This window comes from Panthera leo, chromosome D1, assembly GCF_018350215.1.
Source record: "Panthera leo isolate Ple1 chromosome D1, P.leo_Ple1_pat1.1, whole genome shotgun sequence".
In the NCBI taxonomy this organism is placed as follows: domain Eukaryota; kingdom Metazoa; phylum Chordata; class Mammalia; order Carnivora; family Felidae; genus Panthera; species Panthera leo.
This window is the reverse complement of record NC_056688.1, coordinates 75,888,901-75,909,333: the sequence shown is the minus strand read 5'-3', so window position 1 is coordinate 75,909,333 and position 20,433 is coordinate 75,888,901. Positions and strand designations below refer to the sequence as shown.

The following is a 20,433-nucleotide window of genomic DNA, read 5'->3' as shown; positions in this document are numbered from 1 at the left end:
CTTTGACATAACCTGAAAGAGTATTAAGACTAATGGTAAGATATAACGTGTCTCATAAAGGAGTAAATGAGATCTGAAAAGAAAGCACGTAAGTCCTACCTTACAATATTTGCCCCTACTTATTAATAACTTCCTAAAATTATTATTTTTTAACTAATTAACACAAACTAGAGTAATCATTAAAAGTACACTTTGGTATGGGGCTTATCTGATACATTGGAAATTCATAGGCATCATAGTAAATCAAAAATATGGTTTCAGCAACATAATCTGGATAAGCAAAGTTTAACTAAAACCGCATCACTGTAATTAATGAATTTCAATTTAAAAAATCAGTATACTGAATGATAGCATCGATGAGCATGCCTGCTATCAGTATCCTGCACCACAGAGCAGCATCGTAAGTCTTCCATGAAATAAAGCCAGAGTGCACTGAATCAACTGCTATCACAACGATGACCCAAGAGGGGACTTCTACTACCCAAGATCCACATGAAATGTGGCTATAATTCTGTAACCTGTGCTACTCACCTTGTCTTTGAAGATATGTGGATTTTGGTATATAAAATCTCGGTAACTTTCTGTTCGCACTTTGTCCTAGAGGGGAGAGAAAAACATTCTGTTTACAGGATAGACTAAAAATATAAAACATTTTAGGAAGCTATTTGTTATTTTATCACAAATTGCTAATTTCCATAGTTATTTTTTGCTTGGAAAGCCAAGCTTAATTTTTTTGTCCTAAAAGGAAACAATAAAAAACCAGAAATACCAGCAACACCCAAAGGACATGTTTCAGAAAATCACTAAAAGTCAAACAGAATCGAAGTTCTTAAAAGATGTATACATTTTTTGTCTTGACATGCATTGTCATTATAAGACTTCAACTAATAATTAAAGCTAATAGAAGATGAACATGATGTCTTGCTCCTTTCAATAGAGGCTGACTCCTTGTAGTAGAGGGACACTGCTATGTTAAATGTTAAAATGCTGTATCAAAACATGGGAGAAAAATACCCAAAACAGATAAATGTAAAACTTACAGTTACATACAAAAAATGAATTTACACTGAGTATGGTTATTCTAAGAAAGTCACCGATCAGCACCTATCTGATTTATAATCTTGTTTTGTTTATAGAAATGTCTGTTGTAGGAAACGATGCTTAAAAGCCTGTAATCCTGAAGATAAATCATTGGAGCCCTGCAGCCCACATTTATGAGCCTTCTCCACTCTGAAGTCTCACATGACCTGTACCTAAGACAGGCATCGAATGTGAACACTTAGTTTCGCTCATGAAAAGAGCAGATTCCCTTTTAAATTACTTCAGTTGAGACCTACAAAGACAGCGAATTAAGCAGGAAGGGGCTCTGCTGCCAAGTAAATAAAATGAGCACAATAAAAAGAGGTCAGCAATTCCAGTTTGGGGTTTCACACCAGGTAAAAAGAAATGTTACACCAAGTGCTACAATATCAAAATTTCGGCAATACATATACTTCAAAAGACATTTTTAAGCCAATACCGGGAAATTTTTTATTAAAAAAATATAAAGAAGTTCTCAGATTAAAAGCCATGTAGTTTTTACTTAATTACAGGATATAAAAATGGGGAGGTGCACAATTAAAATTCTGTGTTTTCTGTTGGAATTCTAATTGCTTCACAAACAAAAATTTTAAATCAGGTTTATTAATCCTTTCCCTGAAGTTATTTTAATAATTACTGAGAGAATCCAATGTTTAAATAAACTCACACATGTTAAATAATGAAAAGTCTCTTTAAAAAAAATATACCATTCCATACATTTTTGGGTCATTTTTATACTCTCCATACACTACAAGCGGTGATTTTCTGCTGCGTGAACATCAGCCCGTCAGCTCTCGCCAATCACACCGCCTCACCACTACTCCAACTTCATCACTTGCACCCCAACTCCTGTCCTAAATCCGTGCACCACTGCTCCCGCAACTGCAGTCCTTCGTCTCCTCCATGCCGGGCTCATCCTACAGATTCATGTGCTTTCGTTCACATGCTCACCCTGCTGCAATAAAATCCAAAGTATACCAAACACAGTGCCTTGGACATAGCAGAGTTTCAATTTAATAACTGAAAAAAAAAATCCAGTGAACATGAAAATGCAAGAAATAAAAGACTAGCACTCCTAACCACTTCTAAGAATGTATTCTCAGAAAAGACTAACACTTCAATACAGAATAAGGCAATAAATAGAAATTTTAAAAATTACCGTTTTCACCAACCTATTAAAACTAAGAAACACACAAGAAAAATAGAATTACTAAGAAGCAAAACAATCTTTTAAGACTAGTCAAGTCCCATGGAATTATTCCTACAAATATAAAAAAAAATATTAAAAATGAGACTACAGAAGAGTTATATAGCATAAATTTTATGTACATATAAACAGCAGTGTGTTTCAAATGGATAGGCTGATGAAGGGGGAGGGACTGCACAAGTCAGCTGCAGACACCATGAGAAGAATGTGGTAAAGAAAAGTTATTTAATGGTACTATGATCTGTGATAAACGTTCACCAGGATGAACAGTATTTTTCTTGGAAAAAAAGAGAGTGATGCATCTCAGACTTACAACATTAGTCAACAATGACTTCAGAAAGATAAAGTGGCGAAGGATTTTGTAAGTTCATGTAATCCATCCCTCCACTGACTGTATCTCTGGAATTCAAAACCATTATCTTCATCTGAACTCCAGAAAGTAAGATCACAAAGTACCTTTCTTTATAATTATAATCACAGCATATGCCAAAACAGTGTCATTGAACTATCTGAGGCTAAGCAACCAAAAATCGAAATACTATTCCTATAAAAGCAAGGCCAGTTCTGAGCATTAAGATAAGTTGTATACGTGTTTCTCCATTCTAAGTTCTTGACAAAGATCAAGTGAGATCTAGTAGCACAACATTAAATAGATTATGTATGCTAAAAAATGTTTTGATAAGAAACAAAATATTACTCGATACACAGAACATTTCCTACTCATCCACAGCACATAGCTTAGCAAAATATAAAATGGATAAATAGTTCTCTTTGCATGGAGCAGACACTTACTTCCTATGAACACTTAATCAGGTCATCCCCAAGGAGAGGTAAGTACGTTGTGTAACAGCTAACAGGAAGTGAGGCATGGAAAACTGGATTGATAGGAATTCTTAAATGATTCTCTAAAATGAAAAAAGTAGCACTGGAAACTTCAAGACGGAACTTCTTAAATCCACGTGTATGTCAAAATGACTTACAGATATACGATCAGGTGTGAAAATCCTCTAGTTATGGACATACAGCTACAAATGTCCACGACAGACATTTGGAAGTAAGTACTCAAACTGGACTTCCCTGATGACTGTACCTAGGACACTTTTATGTACTACCTACTTGAAGTCTCAGTAATCTTATCTGTCAGAAAATCCAACACAGTTTCCATACCAAAGCCATTAAAGGTTCATGGCATTTAAATTGATGGGGTGATTTAAAATGACAAACATGGGCTTAAGTGAATTCCTTAAAAAGAAAAATTCTAGATGCGGTAAAATTAATTTTAACAAAGGACACAGAGCAAATCAATTTTTTTTAAACAAACTCACTCTGGACTTAAAATAACTTATCATTTATAAGATAACTGTTATTTGTAATGCTATGCCATAACTCAAGTGACAACAAGAAGTACAACCGTGACATGTCATTGGTAAAGAAATGACATGACACTACTTTAAAAGACCCCAAGTAGTTACAATTACTATTAATCAGCAGCCCTCCACTCTGTGATCTTGCAAATCTGACTCAATAAATACATACATGTTATTAAATATCCCTGGTTATTTTAAATGCATAGCTGTCAGGGGAACATGGTCTTAGGGCTTCCATAAAATAAAACAATCTTGTGTGGAAGGATTTACGAATGAATTTTTTGCTGGCTGGTTTTAAGAAAAGGTAGTGGCCTCCAAAAATGCACAGAGATGAACATCTAACATTTTCAATAAATTTTTTACATTCCAATGTTTGTTTTACTATAAATACTTTTAGTTTCAATGCATTAAAAAATTACACCTTACTGTTTTATAATCTATAATACATGATACAATGCATAATTGCCAGGTACAGCTAGAAATCTACTTATATTTTACATAGGTTTTATCATTATAAAAATTAAAACCAACCAAATTTAAAAACCTGATTTGATCAATTTAGGAAATTGATTTCAAATGTAAAAAAGTTATGCCATGACAACTGTGAGAATTATTTCTTAACTTTGTACCAAAGAATTATTTGCTCAAACTGAGGTCAATATTACCATATAACATACTAAAATTAATCATTCCCTTTGTACATTAAAAGGCAAATGTATAACTTATTTGTTCCTATTTAACAGTTGCTCCTGAGAAGACAAAAATCAGCAGCAGTTGTTTTTTTCCGATGTTCTATTTCAAGCAAAAGATTTCCTAATAAGGATTAATAATGATCTTCAATAGAATTTACAGTGACTGTGATGCTCCTGTAGCCTTTTGAACCCAAGATGTGCTATTAAGCACCAAAGAGATTTAACAAGCAGTTCAAACAAAACAAAACAAAACAAAACAAAACAAAAAATGACCAGTTCTCCTATAGCATATGTATTAAGAACTTGTTTTATTCTATTTTTCCTTTAGTATGCACTTGGTACTTTCGTGCTCTTCTCTAACCTTTAGCATTTCTTCATGTATCCCATAATGCCCGTATGAGCTGAAATAAACACCATCCTCATCTTCCTGGAGGTCTGCAATGGCAGTAGTAGATGACGAGCAGGTTCTGACATCTGCGTTCATCACAAAATCCTGAGCAAATTGTCTGTAATCAATTTGAAATAGACCCTTGAGACAGGTTTATTGGACCGTGAAAAAAGGAAAGGCTAGAGGTTGAGGGAGAGGAATGGGGAGGGAGTGGGGCGTGCAGTGTGATGAGCCTTCTAACTCCAGTCTATCTTAAGCAACTGAAAGCTCCCCCTGCTGGATCTCAAGCAATGGCATATGCAAACCCGGTTGTAAACATTCCTTCTGCAAACCACAAAAACACTGCCAACTGCAGATTAGAGCTGTTTGTATCTTTCGACTGAACAAAAGCACATTGTCTTTATTCAACTTTATTATTTCTATTGTTCTAAAATCTTATTGTAGCAGCTGAATCAATGTGGTTTATTTCAACACTATTAATATTCTTTAAAACCATATTATGTATGTCATGGAAAGGTAGTTAAGGGCAGAAAGTTGACCCAAATGGAGAATTATTTACATACACCACCACCATGTACTCCAGCTCTAAAACTCAGTTCTCTCTCTGATCACAATACATTAAGAATCTATAATGCGGCGCCTCGTGGCCCAGTCAGTTGAGCATCTGACTCTTGATTTCAGCTCAGGTCATAATCTCACGGTTCCTGAGTTCGAGCCCCCACATCGAGCTCTGCACTGCTAGCACAAAGCCTGCTTGAAATTCTCTGTCTCCCTCTCTCTCTGCAACCCCCCCCCCCCACTCACAAGTATGCATGGGCTCTCTCACTCTGTCTCAAAAATAAACAAACATAAAAAAAAAGAATCTATATGTATATAATGGGGGAGAGTTGTTGTTGGTTACTGGATTACCCAGCATATAATCTCAAAAACAGGGAAAGAGAACCACAATCACCTATACTATCTTCCCTATTGAACATTCTAGCAAACCATCAAATGGGTACTGAGGGAATGGCAACCAACTTACAAATCCAATAGCTAACACTATACTTGGTAGGAATGCAGAATCTCAGGCCCTGTTTCAGATCTCTGACTCAGAACCTACAGTTTAACGAATTCCCAGGTGATTCATATGCACATTAAATTCTGTGTAGTGCCAGTAGAAAGCTAATTTACCCACTGAAGAAAATCATCCTATGTATCTGGTTTCTTTCTTTTTTTTTTAAATTATTTTTAATATTTACTTATTTTTGAGAAAGAGAGAGAGAGACAGAGCATGAGCAGGGGACGATGGGCAGAGAGACAGAGGGAGACACAGAATCCGAAGCAGACTCCAGGTTCTGAGCTGTCAGCACAGAGCCCAATGCGGGGCTTGAACTCAAGAACCATGAGATCATGACTGAGCCACCCAGGCTCCCAGTGGTTTTCTAATTAAATACTACCTAATTATACTTTGATTCTTTAAAAACAAAAATTTCAACACTGTATTTTCCCCAAACCTAAAAAATATTAATCACTTCCCTTTAAAAGCCTAGGAGAGAAAAAGTAAAATGGAGAAATCTATTAGATATGGAGTAATTCAAAGAACAAAAGCTCTCAAGAGGGTAACACTCCCAGAAAAATTACCATTAGTACAAAAGTAATTATAAAGAAGTATGTGAGAACAGGTAAAACCACAGAATTTTATGTTAATCAACTATATCTATAACATATTAAAATGTTGCATATCATTAAAATTAATTTAAAATAAATTAACGTTAGATACCTACATTGTGCTTTCCAATATACAAAATGTTTTACCATATTCCACTTTATTATATAAGTCGTATTACTTTCAGAATCTAAATAACGAATTTTCTGTTAAGACTGATAAATTACTTCATTCTTTGCAGATCCTCACGTGCTCTAGCTAATGCAGCTTCAGCAGACAGTGCTCTGGCTTCCATATGTTTCAATTTTTCAACAACAGATGTATTTTCACTGAGTCCATTGGGGTACGAGAATGGGAGTGACACCGGTTCATAAAGATCTTCTACATCTAAGGAAAGAATGGACGTTATTATTAAGCTATCTTCTAACAATGAAGCAAATACAAACATGTTAACTCAGAATAAATATATTCTGAGGGCCTGTTATGCAGCCAGCTGAGAAAAACTTGTAAAAGTACTTTTAATTAAATAAATATTTAATACTGAAGCTGTTTCCATTTAAATTTAAAGAGCATGTTATTAAAGTTTTTCATTAGGTAGCTAAGTTAACCACATATAAAAGTGTTAATTATACTGAACCAAACCCAGAAAGAAACAAAAAGGCATTAATTACACTGAACCAAACCCAAGAAGAAACAAAAAAGTAGAAGGAAACAGCTCTAATATGTACTTATCACCATATTTCTTTCAAGTACACATATTACATTTCATTTCTCCTCAAAACAAACCTAGGATATAAATATTTCTATTTTAGGGCATGGGAAAATAAATTTCAGAGAAATTAAGTGACTAGCCCAAAGTCATTTGAACGTTTCATAAAAAAACTAAGATTCCCACCATGCCTGCCCTCCTAGCTCACGTTCTTGCCACTACACATGGTTCCTTCTCAGACTCTGAGTCTTTATCTATAGAATAACAGGTATTACATTTACATATTCACTAAGGACAGTATGCACATAAAGAATTCTATATAGTCAGGTAAGTTTTTCATCCTGCGTAAGGGGTAGTGCAATCTATACACTGAGGTCTTATTCTAAGACTGAGGTCTTATCTAAGACTGAGGTCTTATTGCTGATATTGAATATCCTGATTCCTAACATTATTAAAAATTCTTGGTTTAAATTTGATTTCACTATGTATAATTATTAACTTCCACTGTAGAACTAATAACTCTGCAAAAAGAGGTTAATACATGGAGCTAGTGAGTGTTATAAAATCCCATGTCTATTTACCAGTCCAATTAACTTTCAGATCAACATAAAGCAATAAAAGCAATGAAGATACATCTTCTCTTCAGTATAGCACTGGGAGAAATATGGCTTTTTTTCTTATCACCAGCTGTTAGCGGTGACACTTCTTTAGAGTTGGGACAAAATAACCAAGCTTAACAAATACACGAGAGGGTGCCCGGGTGGCTCAGCCGGTTAAGCATCCGATTCTTGATTTCAGCTCAGATCATGATCTCACAGTCGTAAGATTGAGCCCTGTGTTGGGCTCCATGCTAAGCGTGGAGCCTGCTTGGGATTCTCTCTCTCTCAAAAAATAAAGATTAAAAAAAAAAAAGGGAAACAAGTACATTAGAATATTATAACTTAGACACTAGAGCCTAAGTTCAACTTCTTATAAAAACAGTACAGCAGTATACCACTAAACTCTAATCCATCTGGCAGAATACTGAGTCATTTGTTTTAAAAAACTATAGATTCATTCACTATTTAATTCACCAAAAATTAACGAGAGCAACAAAGTATGTCCAAACTATTTAAGGACAGCACCATATTTTCTACTTCGTACTACAACTTTCACTGTGTATCTCATTTTCAAACTTCTCCAAGGGGCGCCTGGGTGGCTCAGACGGTTAAGTGCCTGACTTCAGCTCAGGTCATGATCTCACGGTTCATGGGTTCAAGCTCCTCATCGGGCTCTGTGCTGACAGCCAGAGCCTGGAGCCTGCTTTGGATTCTGTGTGTGTGTGTCTCTCTCTCTGCCCCCTCCCCCACTGTGTTCTGTCTTTCTGTCTCTGTCTCTCAAAAATAAACATAAAAAAAAAAAAAAAACAACTTCTACACAGTTTGCCAGCCAAGCTGTTAGTTTAAGTTACAGATTAGAACTGATTAAAGGAATTGATTTCTTTGTTTTAGCAAGTTTCTGTTTTGCTTTTTGCTGCAATGAAAGGCAAAGTAAAAACTTTCAACACTAATAATACATAGACAACCATATACTAAAGCTTAAATGCTGAAAAGGAGGAAGGATCCAGTAAACATTAAGATCCATAACTACAATTTATCAAAACAGTCTAATTCAAAGTCTTAAACCATATTCAGGAAGATGAATTTCCACGTCTACATTCTGTCTTAGGAGGTTCAAATCACCTACATCCTGTCTTAGGAGGTTCATTTTGGCAGCTGAGAACTACCACAAAGGATGGTCAATTTGTCAAGACGACATAACAATTATAAATGAGTATAAATCTCACAAAAGCAAAAACTGATAGAATTAAAAGGAAAAACAGACAATTCTTCAATCACAGAAATGTAAATACACCTCTATCAACAACTGATGAATTAGATTAGAAAAATCCAAAAATATACAAAAGTCAGAACTAAAATAATCAGCACCTTGAACGAATTATTTTTAGAATCCTGCACCCAAGAACTGTATCAGACACTTTTCGTAGAGTACCGATCACTAATTTTGTAGTTTGTCCGTCAACCTGGGTTTGTCTGATGTTTTTTCATTAGTGAATAAAGTTACACATTCTTGGCAAGAACAGCAGAAAAATGATGTTGTGTTCTGAGTGCATTTTACCAAGGGGTTTCTTGGTGTCAGTATGACTCATTAATGATGATGTTAACCTTGATCACTTGGTTGTGGTAGTGTCTGCTGGAAAAGTTAACATCTCCTTTGTACTTAAATTTCTTGAGGGAGATACTCTGAACCTGTTTCACCTTAAATTTCTGCCCACTAATCTTAGCATCCATTGGTGGATCTTTTCTGCAAATTATTACTGTGGTGTTTGCCTAACAGTGATTTTCTATTTCTCTCTTCTCTTCCACATTTATTAATGAAAATTTTACTCTAAGATCAAGCTGTTCCTTCTCCATTTATTTGATTGACTATGTTATTATGGATTCATGGATATTTATTAATATCCATGTGGATAAAACCCAATAGTATCACTTTCTGTGTTGCTCAAATTACTCCAGTTTTGACCATTAGGATTCCTTCAGGTTGGCTCTGGTATTCTTTCGTTAAGTCCCCTCCTCCCCCACCTTTTTTTTTTTTAATTTTTTTTTAACGTTTTATTTATTTTTGAGACAGAGGGAGACAGGGCATGAACAGGGGAGGGTCAGCGAGAGGGAGACACAGAATCTGAAACAGGCTCCAGGCTCTGAGCTGTCAGCACAGAGCCCGACGCGGGGCTTGAACTCACGGACCATGAGATCATGACCTGAGCCGAAGTCGGCCGCTTAACCGACTGAGCCATCCAGGCGCCCCGCCACCACCTCTTCAAGTACGTCCTTAATCTGTGGCACAAGCTTTCCCAGACTCATCCTGTATCATCCTGCCCCATCCAAGGAATCACTCACTTCTCTAAAGAGCTTTGGTTCCTTTTACTGGATAATGGTGTTAAAATCTGGGCAGTAAGTGTACTCATTGCTACTGGGGTTTTTCTAGGCTCTTTCAACAGAGCTAGGAAATATATGTGTCTATACTAACCCACACATGCACACACATCTATATTTTTGTATTTATCTGAATATATATTAAAAAGTGTGGAATTTATACTGATACTTCTGATTCCAATCTATCACCATAGGACTCATTTTATCCTTCCCTATTTCCTTATTTGAAACCTCCTTCTCCAACAGTGAAAACCTAGCTCTTATTATCCATAATATATTTACTTACTTGTCCATGCTGTTACATACAGAAAGTAGTGCCAGAATTGCTAATCCATATTCTGCGAGAAACACCTTTACTTAGTAGATTACAGCATTTATGTAGTTCTTTTTACCTATAGCCTCAGCACAATATCCAGTCAAGATTTCAGTTACTCACACAGTTCTTTTCTTCCCTACCCATTTCAGCTATTACATTATTCCTCTGTAATATAGTTAAGTTCATTTGTTAGTGTTTGTATTCCATTTTGCACCCCCAGTATCCTCACACACATCCAGGATGCTTTGTTGTTGTTGTTGTTGTTGTTGTTTTACACTAAGGCTAGGAGAAATATTCCCACAGTTCTAAGAGTTGGAGCTATACAAAAAGGTACCCTCAGAGAAGTGTCACTCCCTCATTATCCCTGTAACCTCAACCCCGTTATGCCTTTCTTCCCATCCCTGTCCCACTAAGTCCCGTAAGTAACTACTCTCTCTAGTTTCTAGTGTATCCTTCCTGTATTTCTTTCAACAAACGAACAGACACATGTACTTTCTCAAATCCCTTTCTTTCTTACATGAACAGAGTATCATACCATAGATACTCCTTTGAGCTCTGCCTTTTCTCGTTTCACGGTATGTCTTGGATATCACTCTATCAGTTCAGAGATCTCCGTGGTTTTTAATAGATGTATACTACTCCATAGTGTGGACACACCATAGCCTATTCTATCACTCTCCTATGTATGGGGATTTAAGTTGTTGCCAATATTTGGAAATTATCATGCTGTATTGAATAATCTTGTGTATATGTCTTTTCAGGCTGTTGGAGGTATACCTTCAAGACAGATTATTATCAGAGAAACGGCTGTATTGAAAAGTAAGTACATATGCAGTTTGGTGAGGTGTTGCCAAACGCGCATTCTACTGGCAATGTATCTCCACAATGCTGCCTGTATCTCCACAACGCTGACAACAGAAATGTTGTCATACTTTAAAAATACTTACCAGTCTGACAGGTGAGAAATGGTATCTCACTGTTGGGCAATTTTTGAACCTTTCTGGGTGAACTGTCTAATCATGTAATTTTCCCCATTGTTCTATCAAGAGATCTTTGTCTCTCAGTGGTTAAGAGTTCTTTATATAAAAGAATATTAACCCTTTGTAGAGTATGTTTCAAATATTACACAGTACTTAAAAAAATAACTCATTTTATTTACTCGTATTTCATTAGTTTTTCCCTAATGTCTCCTTTCTGTCCAAGATCCTATCCAGGATACTTCAGTATATTCAATTGTCAGGTCTCCTTAAGCCTGTCTGCAGCAATGACAGTTTCTCAGACGCTCCTTGTTTTTGATGACCTTGACAGTTTTGAGGAGTACTGGTCAGGTAGTTTGGACAATGACACTTACTTTGTGTGTCTGATGGTTTTTCATGGTCAGACTGAGGTTATCAGTTTTGGGGAGAAAGACCAGAGGGAAAGTACCATTCTCATGACATCATATAAAGAGCTCACACTATCAACATGGTTTATCTTTGATGTGATTATCTGGCTATGGTAGTGTTTGCCAGGTTTATCCCTTGTAAAGTTACTGTTCCTCCCTTATACTTTCATTGCTTATTTTCTTAGTCATCTTTATTAATTTAGCATCTTTACATCCTCAAAGCCTAATACTTAACAGACACGACCTTCTCTTCCATTCCACTCCACCAATGGCTAGGAGCACAGACAGAGAACACAGGCAGTGCACTCAAGGGCATGCCTGGTTCAAATTCTCCTTTTTTAACTAGGTCTCTTTAAGTGTTCCAGATCACAGTCATGACTTCATCCAAACTCCTGGAGGCCTTAGTCATTTACTAATAACAATAAATTCTCCTTTATTAAGCACTTGCCCTCTGACAGGTACTGTGCTAATACACATTATCTTTGCAACAATTTTATAAGGTAGGGCTCATTATCACCTTTTTTACAAGTTAAGGCTGAAAGAAATTAACTTTATTATACCATTGGAGAGTTAGATTCAATACTGATCTGTACCCACAGTGACCAGCATACAACACTCAATATTTGTTGATCTGAATAATCTCTTCCTCTTCTGAACTGTACTACCTTTTCTACTTCTCATGAAACTTACCATATTTGACCTTATACTATCATACATGACAGACATTTAAAAACAAAGCACTCTTATTAAGATTGCAGACTCCCTATGGGAAGGATTCACTTATTCATGTTTCTACTACATTTAACATACTACTTTCATCCTGTGAGTGCTCAGCGAATGACTTTGAATTTAGGAAGTCATGAAGAACACTTAGTGGGCACTTGTCATTTATTAAGGAGATCACTTTGGTCACTCTGGGGAGAAATTGGATTAAGGAGAATTTGTAAAAACAGGAAAGAATCAACCTGGGACTCAACAAATTTTAGAACTAGCAAGAGTATCAGAAATCTGGTCTGGGTTCTTCATTTTATACATGAAGACCTAAAAACAGAAAGCTCTGTCCAGGGTCACATAGTTCCTGACTCCTACATTAAGGTCCTTAATACTACACTGTACCACCACACAACCAAATGATGGTACTACTCAAGGAAATGAGTAGTTTTCCACAGTTCTCACTATTCAGAGAACTGCTCAGATACACACTGTTAAATTACTATATGTGAAGGTACATGTCTGTTTAGATTGGTCTCACTGGTCTGAAAAGAGCAAACCCTCTACCTCACCTTACTGACACAAGAAACATAGAAGCAAATATAAACAAGGGGAAAAAACATAAATCATTAACCCTGGTAAGTTAGAACATTCAAGTATCTGTAAGAAGCCAACAGAATTTTCATAAGATCCCTGTTCAATAAGGAATGGTCAATGCACAGAGCAAGTAACTAAGTAAGAAAGCTACAGTCAGGAGATGAGAGTGGCCCTGCCCCAAGGAAGGCTGTAGAGTTAGTGCATGTAGGCAAGCCCAAGGAAATGAGTGGAATCTGTTCTGCATCAAAATAAAATCTCAGTAAACTGGATGTCTTAAGAAAAGTCAATTATCAGACTTAAATATGTCAGACAAAAGCAAATATTATTGTCTGCTTTAAAATTATTTTGAATCAGTAGATTTTAAAATTATGGTTAATTTAAAATAAATTAAAAGTTTAATTAATTTTAGCAAACTAAATTAAAATTTTAGTCAATTTTAGTAGACTAAAAAGTAGCCTACAATTAAAAATTATTCTCTCAAATCTCCCTATGTTTCAGAACATCTTGTATACAATGTTTAAACAAGCTCCTACTTCTAAATTTCTCTCTGGTAATGATCAGTGTGACTAGCAATTCTTAAAGTTAACTTTCCTATTGAGACCAACCACCTGGTGAAGTCTTCAGAGAATTAAGGAGGTAATATATTTTCCTAGAACACTTTTAACCACCCTTTTGCCATTACAAATGACCCTACATTAAAGTAGATACTGTAAGTTCATCTTACCAAATTGAAGTAATAGGTCATCTTCTAATACTGGCTTCAGATACTCTTCTTTCTCCCAAGGCACTGGGTTATATATGGAATTCATATACTCAACTGTAGGATTCTGGATATAAAATTAATTGCATGTTATTGGCACGATATCTTCAGTGTGCTAAACAGAAAAAATATGCAGCCGAGAATCCTTTATCCAGCAAGTCTGTCATTTAGAATAGAAGGAGAGATAAAGGTCTTCCCAAACAAAAAAAATTAATTGCATGTTTTTCCATTGTATATAATCACAAACCACCCCTAGCAAAAACTAGGAAAATTAAGTAAAAAAAAAAGGAACCATGTCTACCTTATGTAAAACCTCTATTTACGGAGTCTATGTTCACCTCTCACTTCATTAACTTGATTGGATGACTGCTTACGTTAATATGCAATATGGTTTCAATGTTGGATTCAATATTGTTTGGATTTGGAGGAAGTGGCAACATAAACATTCATTTGAGTAGAAGAGAAAAAAGGACAAAGTATTTGAAAAATAGAGAAGACAACCACAGTACTTGGAATCACACTAGAAATTATTTCTGATCTTAGAGAAATATTGTGTATCAGTATTTCCCATTATTTGACACTCAATTACTTTTTCACATAACAGCAATTCACCTCCTAGACACAGTTAAAAATGAAACGTTACTAAGCATGGTGTGTATTCATTTACTTGGTGCTGCATGTTGGACAAGTTCCTAACGTCCACGATTCCCCCAATGTGATGACTACTAAATCTAAAACAGTTTCTCATTTAGCAGTTCTTTGTATTTTTCTAAAACCAGGGCATCATTAGTCACTGTGGTGTTTCTTTTGTTTCCAAACAAAATTATAAATTAAGCTACCAACTTACCTTAAGTCTAATAAAATTTATTAGTTTAATGTAGCCATAAAATTCCAGTCCTAAAAAGGAAAAAAAAGATAATTCATCTATTTTCATATAAGAGGAGTTTGTCTAATTGACCTGTTCTGTAGAGGTTAAATAATAAAATATTTCTGTCCTCTAAACTACAACTTACAATATTTTGAATTTCTTAAGAACTAGAAATAGTAACTTTAATACTTCTGAATATCTGAAGAAACAGCCACATGGATGACAATTTTTAATGTTTTTCTTGCATTTCTAAAAAGTAGGAAATTAATTTTTAGAATTCAAATCCTCATTTGTAAAAACAACACAAATCAGGAAAATTTGGTTGTAGATTTTAACAACTATTTGACAGTTGATATTACAGCCAAAAATTTTAAATCCCCTATTTTTAGGGTGCCTACCAAATTATAATTTTGTCAGACATGGAGTATACAAAGTGAAATAGCTTTTATATTAAGTTAAATGATGCAAGTTAAAAAACAACGAGGCTTGTTCTCTGGTTCTCTTCTTTCCGGAAATGAAGCAGGATTTAAAGCAAGGAAAAGCAATAGAATGTCCAACCAACTGGGTATTATTTGTCATGAATAATGTTGTTATGAGAAATATAACAGCATTGAAAATGTTTTATATGCGTAATAGCATACAAAAACCTCTATTAAATGAAAAAAATTACAAAATTATTTTTAAAAACGTAACTATTTTTGAGAGAGAGAGAGAGAGAGAGAGAGAGAGAGAGAGCACGCACAAGCAGGGGAGGGGCAGAGAAAGAGAGACGGAGACACAGAATCCGGAGCAGGCTCCAGGGTCTGAGCTGCCATCACAGAGCCCAATGTGGGGCTTGAGCTCACGAACCTGAGCTGAAGTCAGGTGCTTAACCAAAGGAGCCACCCAGGCATACCTCAAAATTATATTTAAAGTATGATTCCAATTCAGTTTTAAAATGCACATAAAGGGACGCACTGACAGCGCAGAGCCTGCTTGGGATTCTCTCCCTCTCTCTCTGCTCCTCCCCCACTCGTGCGCACGCTCTCTTTCTCAGATAAATAAACATTAAAAAATGCACATAAAAAAACGAATGAGAATAAGTCATTCATGTCTTACAAAAGCAGTTGCAGCTGAATTTATGATTTATAAACGTATCACATGTTTAATGTCTTTTCTAGTTGATAGTAAATGCAGGGACTAAAAAAACAATTCTGTATTTAATTTTAGTGGAATAGTGTAGCACTTCTGCATCCATTTAAAGAAGTAGAAGACTTTAATTATAAAGCATGTGTAAATGCAAGTTTCAAAAGAATCATCATCTAAGTATTTTGCTTACCACCTTAACTTCATCATTCCTTTTTCTATACTCTTACCAAACTCAACTTTGTATGCCCTGAAGTTCATGTTATGCTTTGACCTGGTGAGCTTTTCCCATAATGACCACCACCTTTTCCAAAGTCCACTTCTGTCCTTGCTCTCCCTAGTTCTAATACGATAAAAATGCAATCACATGCCAACGTTGTTTTTTCCTTTTTAGTTGTGAAGTCAATATAAGCTTAAATACAGTGAATCTTATCTAGAAGAATGACTTATAATTAGTCCTTCAAAGGCCACTTGTCAAAAAAACTTCATTAGATAGGCTGCTCCTATATTTTTCACCATATTGAACTTGTAGAGGAAGGGAAAGTTCTGGAAGAATACAAAGTTTGAACTTAAATTTCACAACAAAAATTTCCTTTATTCTAAAAAATACTCACCATGTTTATGGACCATGTTATCAATATTAAATTGATGCTCAGACTTACAATGTGAAAATGTTTCTTCAGCAGATGTAAATAACCTGAAAAATCAAGTGACAGCTTTATGAAACAGTCCCCTCAAAAGTCTAAATATGGATTTCATGTAAAATATATACCCCCCTTCTGGTGGTTTCTAAGAAAAAACCCAACGTACCTGTACATGAGAGGAACCCGGCACCACTACAGGGAATTAGAACTTCTGAGTCCCATTTTACACCCCTAACAACCTTTTTAAATGTCAAAGTTAATTTATTTGCCAAATAATAGCACTGAGATGATCAGAAGGCTTTTAAGGAAGAGAACTCCCTTTGATAGATTCTATTTCCCTCAAGACATGAAAATTCCCTACAGAAGATTCTTTTCTCCTCTCTGTCAGTGCTGCTTCCAGAGGCTTTGAACTGCAACAGCTCAAACTGCTTTTAGAAATAAAGCATAACATGTAATTTTTACAGCCGGCATATTCCCAAAGTGCCATATTTCAAAGGTAATCTTGTAGTGTTCTGAAAGTACTTGTGTTACGGACACTGTGAGGACCAGGCCTCTTTATTATGTGACCTGCAAAACTGAAGGACACTTAAGAGAGAAATACACAGCAGAGAAGCTGCATACTTCTGAGCGTCTGGCACAAATGCAGCAGTTAGTTTACAACCAATGTTTACCTTGCTGTGTTTATATACAGCCTATCACAGAGAAGTACATCCCTGATGCTCAATAAATATTATTTTATGACAACTAAAGGAAACGTAGACAGTCTGTACCTACGCAAATGAGGCTACATGTGAGAACAATGACGAATCAAGAGGAGTTAATACACCACCAATCAGCACCATGCCCAGATTTATGGGAAACTGGCAAATGTTTATGAAAGTAATACTGGCCAATGCCAAGCCACTTGCCCAGAAAGTCGGCCAAAGTCAAAGCTTACTGAGATGAATAGGCAGAACTTTTAAGTGCAAAGTATAGGGATTTGGATATAAGAAAACCACAGCATTGTGACCTTGAACCAGTTATTGAAACTGCAGTCTCTTTTTCCCTAAGTGAAAAATGCATCAATTCCTTTCTCTTCCATAGGTGGGGAGCTCCTACCTAGGAAAGATGATTCTTTGGGTAGTTCAAATGGAAATAATGCTGTAACTTGAGAAGCTCTGCTGTAACTTGAGTAGCTCTCTACTTATAAATGAATTATAGAATGGTAAAGCTTGAAGGGTCCCAAGGGATTATCTAGTTTAGTGACTCCCAAACGGGTTATTCATTAGAATAACCTCAGAAAATGTCTTTATAAAAATAGGAAATTCCTAGATCCCATGACTGATTTAGAAGTGCTGTGGTGCAGAGTTCAGTATCTTTTCAAAGTCTCAGGTGAGACTTTAAAGGGTGCTCAACTAGATTTGGGAACCATAGATTCTGTCCAAACCCTCTTATTTTACACAAGGGGAAACTGAGGCTGTCGAAGAGAACTAGTATAACCTGCCTTCCAGTTCATGGCTCTCCCTCTATAGCTACTGTGCTTCTGCCTTCTCAACAAACCATCACTCCACTGGTTCAAGGATTTGAGGGCAGGCCGCTCGGGTTCGACTGCGGACCACAGGTACCCACAGGGCCCGGCACCCTGGGGGTGACGCCTGGCACTGGGGTGGACGAACCTGTCACAGAACAGACAGGGGGTCTGCTGCTTGTCGTGGGGGAGATCAGCATCGTCCTCATCCTCCCAGGCGGCCTCGTCACCGCTGTCGGACAGCTCTGGCAGGTCGTCTTCGTCCTCCATAGCGCCCCGGCCGCCTAGCACACGCAAACGATTAGCCCTGCCCCAGACGGACACCAGTGCGAGCAGGGCACACGTGAAGCACTGGGGCGGGGGGGGGGGGTGAGGGGGGGGGGTGGTACTGCCCCCGCCCCGCTCCCCGCGGCCCTTGCCAGCGCACCTCCTTCACCCTCCCTGCCAGGCCCCACCGTCCAACCCCGCGTCCAGGGGACGCAGCGGGATAGGAGGGTCTTTCTCCCGCCCCGCTGCGGCGCGGCCTTCGGGCTGGGCGAACCGGGTGCTAAGGGACCAGGAATACCCACCCGCAGCGCCCGACGCTAACGAGCACATGGCTGTATTGCCCCGGAACCCCGCGCGCCTGAGGGCGGGGACCGGGCTGGGCAGCGTGCGCGCAGCCGCTTCCGAGCTCTCCGGGCCCGGAAAACCGGGAACGAGCGCCAGCGCGCGGCAGGGCCCAGAGTTGGGGAGGCTCCCGGTCGCCTGGAAACGCGAGAGCGCGCGCGTGGGCTCGGGAGCGCTTCCGGCCCCGAGGCCACGGTTGTTGGTCACGTGAGTTTGGTGGGCGGGGCGAGAGCCCGAGCTCCGCCTCCTGCAGCCTCCGGGTTGACGTAGTGCGTGCAGAGTAAGCGCTGAAGCGGGGATTGAACGTCGCAGGCTTTGACGTGACTTTGTCTCCTCCTCGCGCTGCGGCGGGTCTTAGCGGGAGGTTCTCACTCGCGCCCCCGAGCCCAGAGGCGGAGAGACGCCACAGCGGTTTTGCAGCGGGCACCGCGCCCTCTGTGCGTCCCTTATTCTAGGAACCGGCAGTTAGTGGAGGAGCGGCCCGCTTGGGGCGCCCTCTGGTGGCGGAGGCGGCGGAGCGCAGGCAAGAGCCTGGGCCTCCACTCTAATTCCTGAGCTACCTGATCTCCTACAGCAGGGTGCAACAGGGTGGGGAGAGGGAACTACAGGAGGCATTGTGGGTGTACAAGAGCCTACGTAGGGACCAAAGCCTGGCGCCGTTTTAAGGATTTTAGTCTTTAAAGTGCAGTGGTTAAGTGAGAGCACAGACTCCGGAGCCGACCTACTCAGTCTGAATCCTACTTCCGCCACTTTGTTACTGTGGTCTTGGGCAAGATCAAGACCTCTCACCGCCGCCACTTCCTCAACTACAAAACGGGGATAGTGACTTCACTAGCCACAGAACTACTGTAGGAATAAAATGACTTGATACATGTAAAGTGCTTAGACATAAGTGTTAACTTGTCCTGAACAATGGGAAGCAGCTGACCCTGTCGGTTACGCGAAGGAGAGATGCTCTTCCATACGTTTATAAAGTAATGTTACGGCCACTATGTGGGAGGAACACAAACGTTCTCCTACTTCATGCCATTTTTCCTCCTTCTGAGCATGTACTCAAGCCACAGAATGCTTTGTCAGGTGGGAGTTGACAGCAGTCGCTTCTGTAGGGAATTGTCGCAGGCTTCTAGTCCCAGAGGCTAGCACGTTTATCCCATTAAATGTACTACCTTGGCTTGGGCGTAATCCTGACTTCCATCTCAACTCAACCCTTCGCTCTGGGTCCCACCCTCCAGACTCTGATTTAGAGCTAATGAGGCCTTTGCTAAGAATACTCTACAAATACAAACCACCATTTCTAAAAGTTTCCACTGCCATTCCAGCAGCCCCCACTTAGTTTCTTTCTTAGCACCCACTATTTGCTTGTTTTGTTTTCTGTTTGTTTTTTTGTCTTACCCCCAGCACTGTGTATGAACGTAAGGGCCTTGTCTCTTTGCTTTCATTTCTCTGGCACATAAACATGGTTTAACTCCTAATAGGTACTCATTAAATTTGCTGAATGAAAATGATGCCCTGTATTGCTAAACTCTTCTGAATGTATTCCTTTCCTAGAGGACAGTATCTATCAAATATTAGTTTCCCACAGGCCTCAGTATATCCTCATAGGGTCCCCTCATTTCATGCCTCCCTTCTTGGAGCCCACGCTTGTTATCACCCAAACCACAGGCTCTTCAGAGTCCAGCCCCAAAGGAACCCCGCCTGGCAGGAGCAAGATGTTCCCTCTCCTTTCTGAAGTCCACATCCTAAGACCCTACCCCATCCTAAAATACATCTCTTTCCTAGGTGACTGAGAATGGGAATGTCCAGTCCATTCTACAGATAGACCCTCCCAATTAAAGGGGATAGCCTT

At 38.4% G+C, this 20,433-nt stretch overlaps 1 protein-coding gene across 2 annotated transcripts in view; it reads right to left on the bottom strand.

Moving 5' to 3' along the window:
* The window catches only part of PRMT3 (protein arginine methyltransferase 3), a 140,920-nt gene extending 122,178 nt beyond the window's left edge, over nt 1-18,742 (bottom strand). For both annotated transcript variants that reach the window (XM_042904362.1, XM_042904363.1), the window contains exons 1-8: nt 18,548-18,742; nt 18,127-18,262; nt 16,442-16,524; nt 14,682-14,731; nt 13,799-13,901; nt 6,610-6,769; nt 4,708-4,852; nt 532-597 (exon numbers count right to left, since the gene is read on the bottom strand). In XM_042904362.1, the coding sequence (XP_042760296.1) occupies nt 532-597; nt 4,708-4,852; nt 6,610-6,769; nt 13,799-13,901; nt 14,682-14,731; nt 16,442-16,524; nt 18,127-18,262; nt 18,548-18,575 (771 nt within the window). In that variant the 5' untranslated portion in view covers nt 18,576-18,742. The remainder of the gene's footprint in view (nt 1-531; nt 598-4,707; nt 4,853-6,609; nt 6,770-13,798; nt 13,902-14,681; nt 14,732-16,441; nt 16,525-18,126; nt 18,263-18,547) is intronic.
* Nucleotides 18,743-20,433: the final 1,691 nt, after the last annotated feature.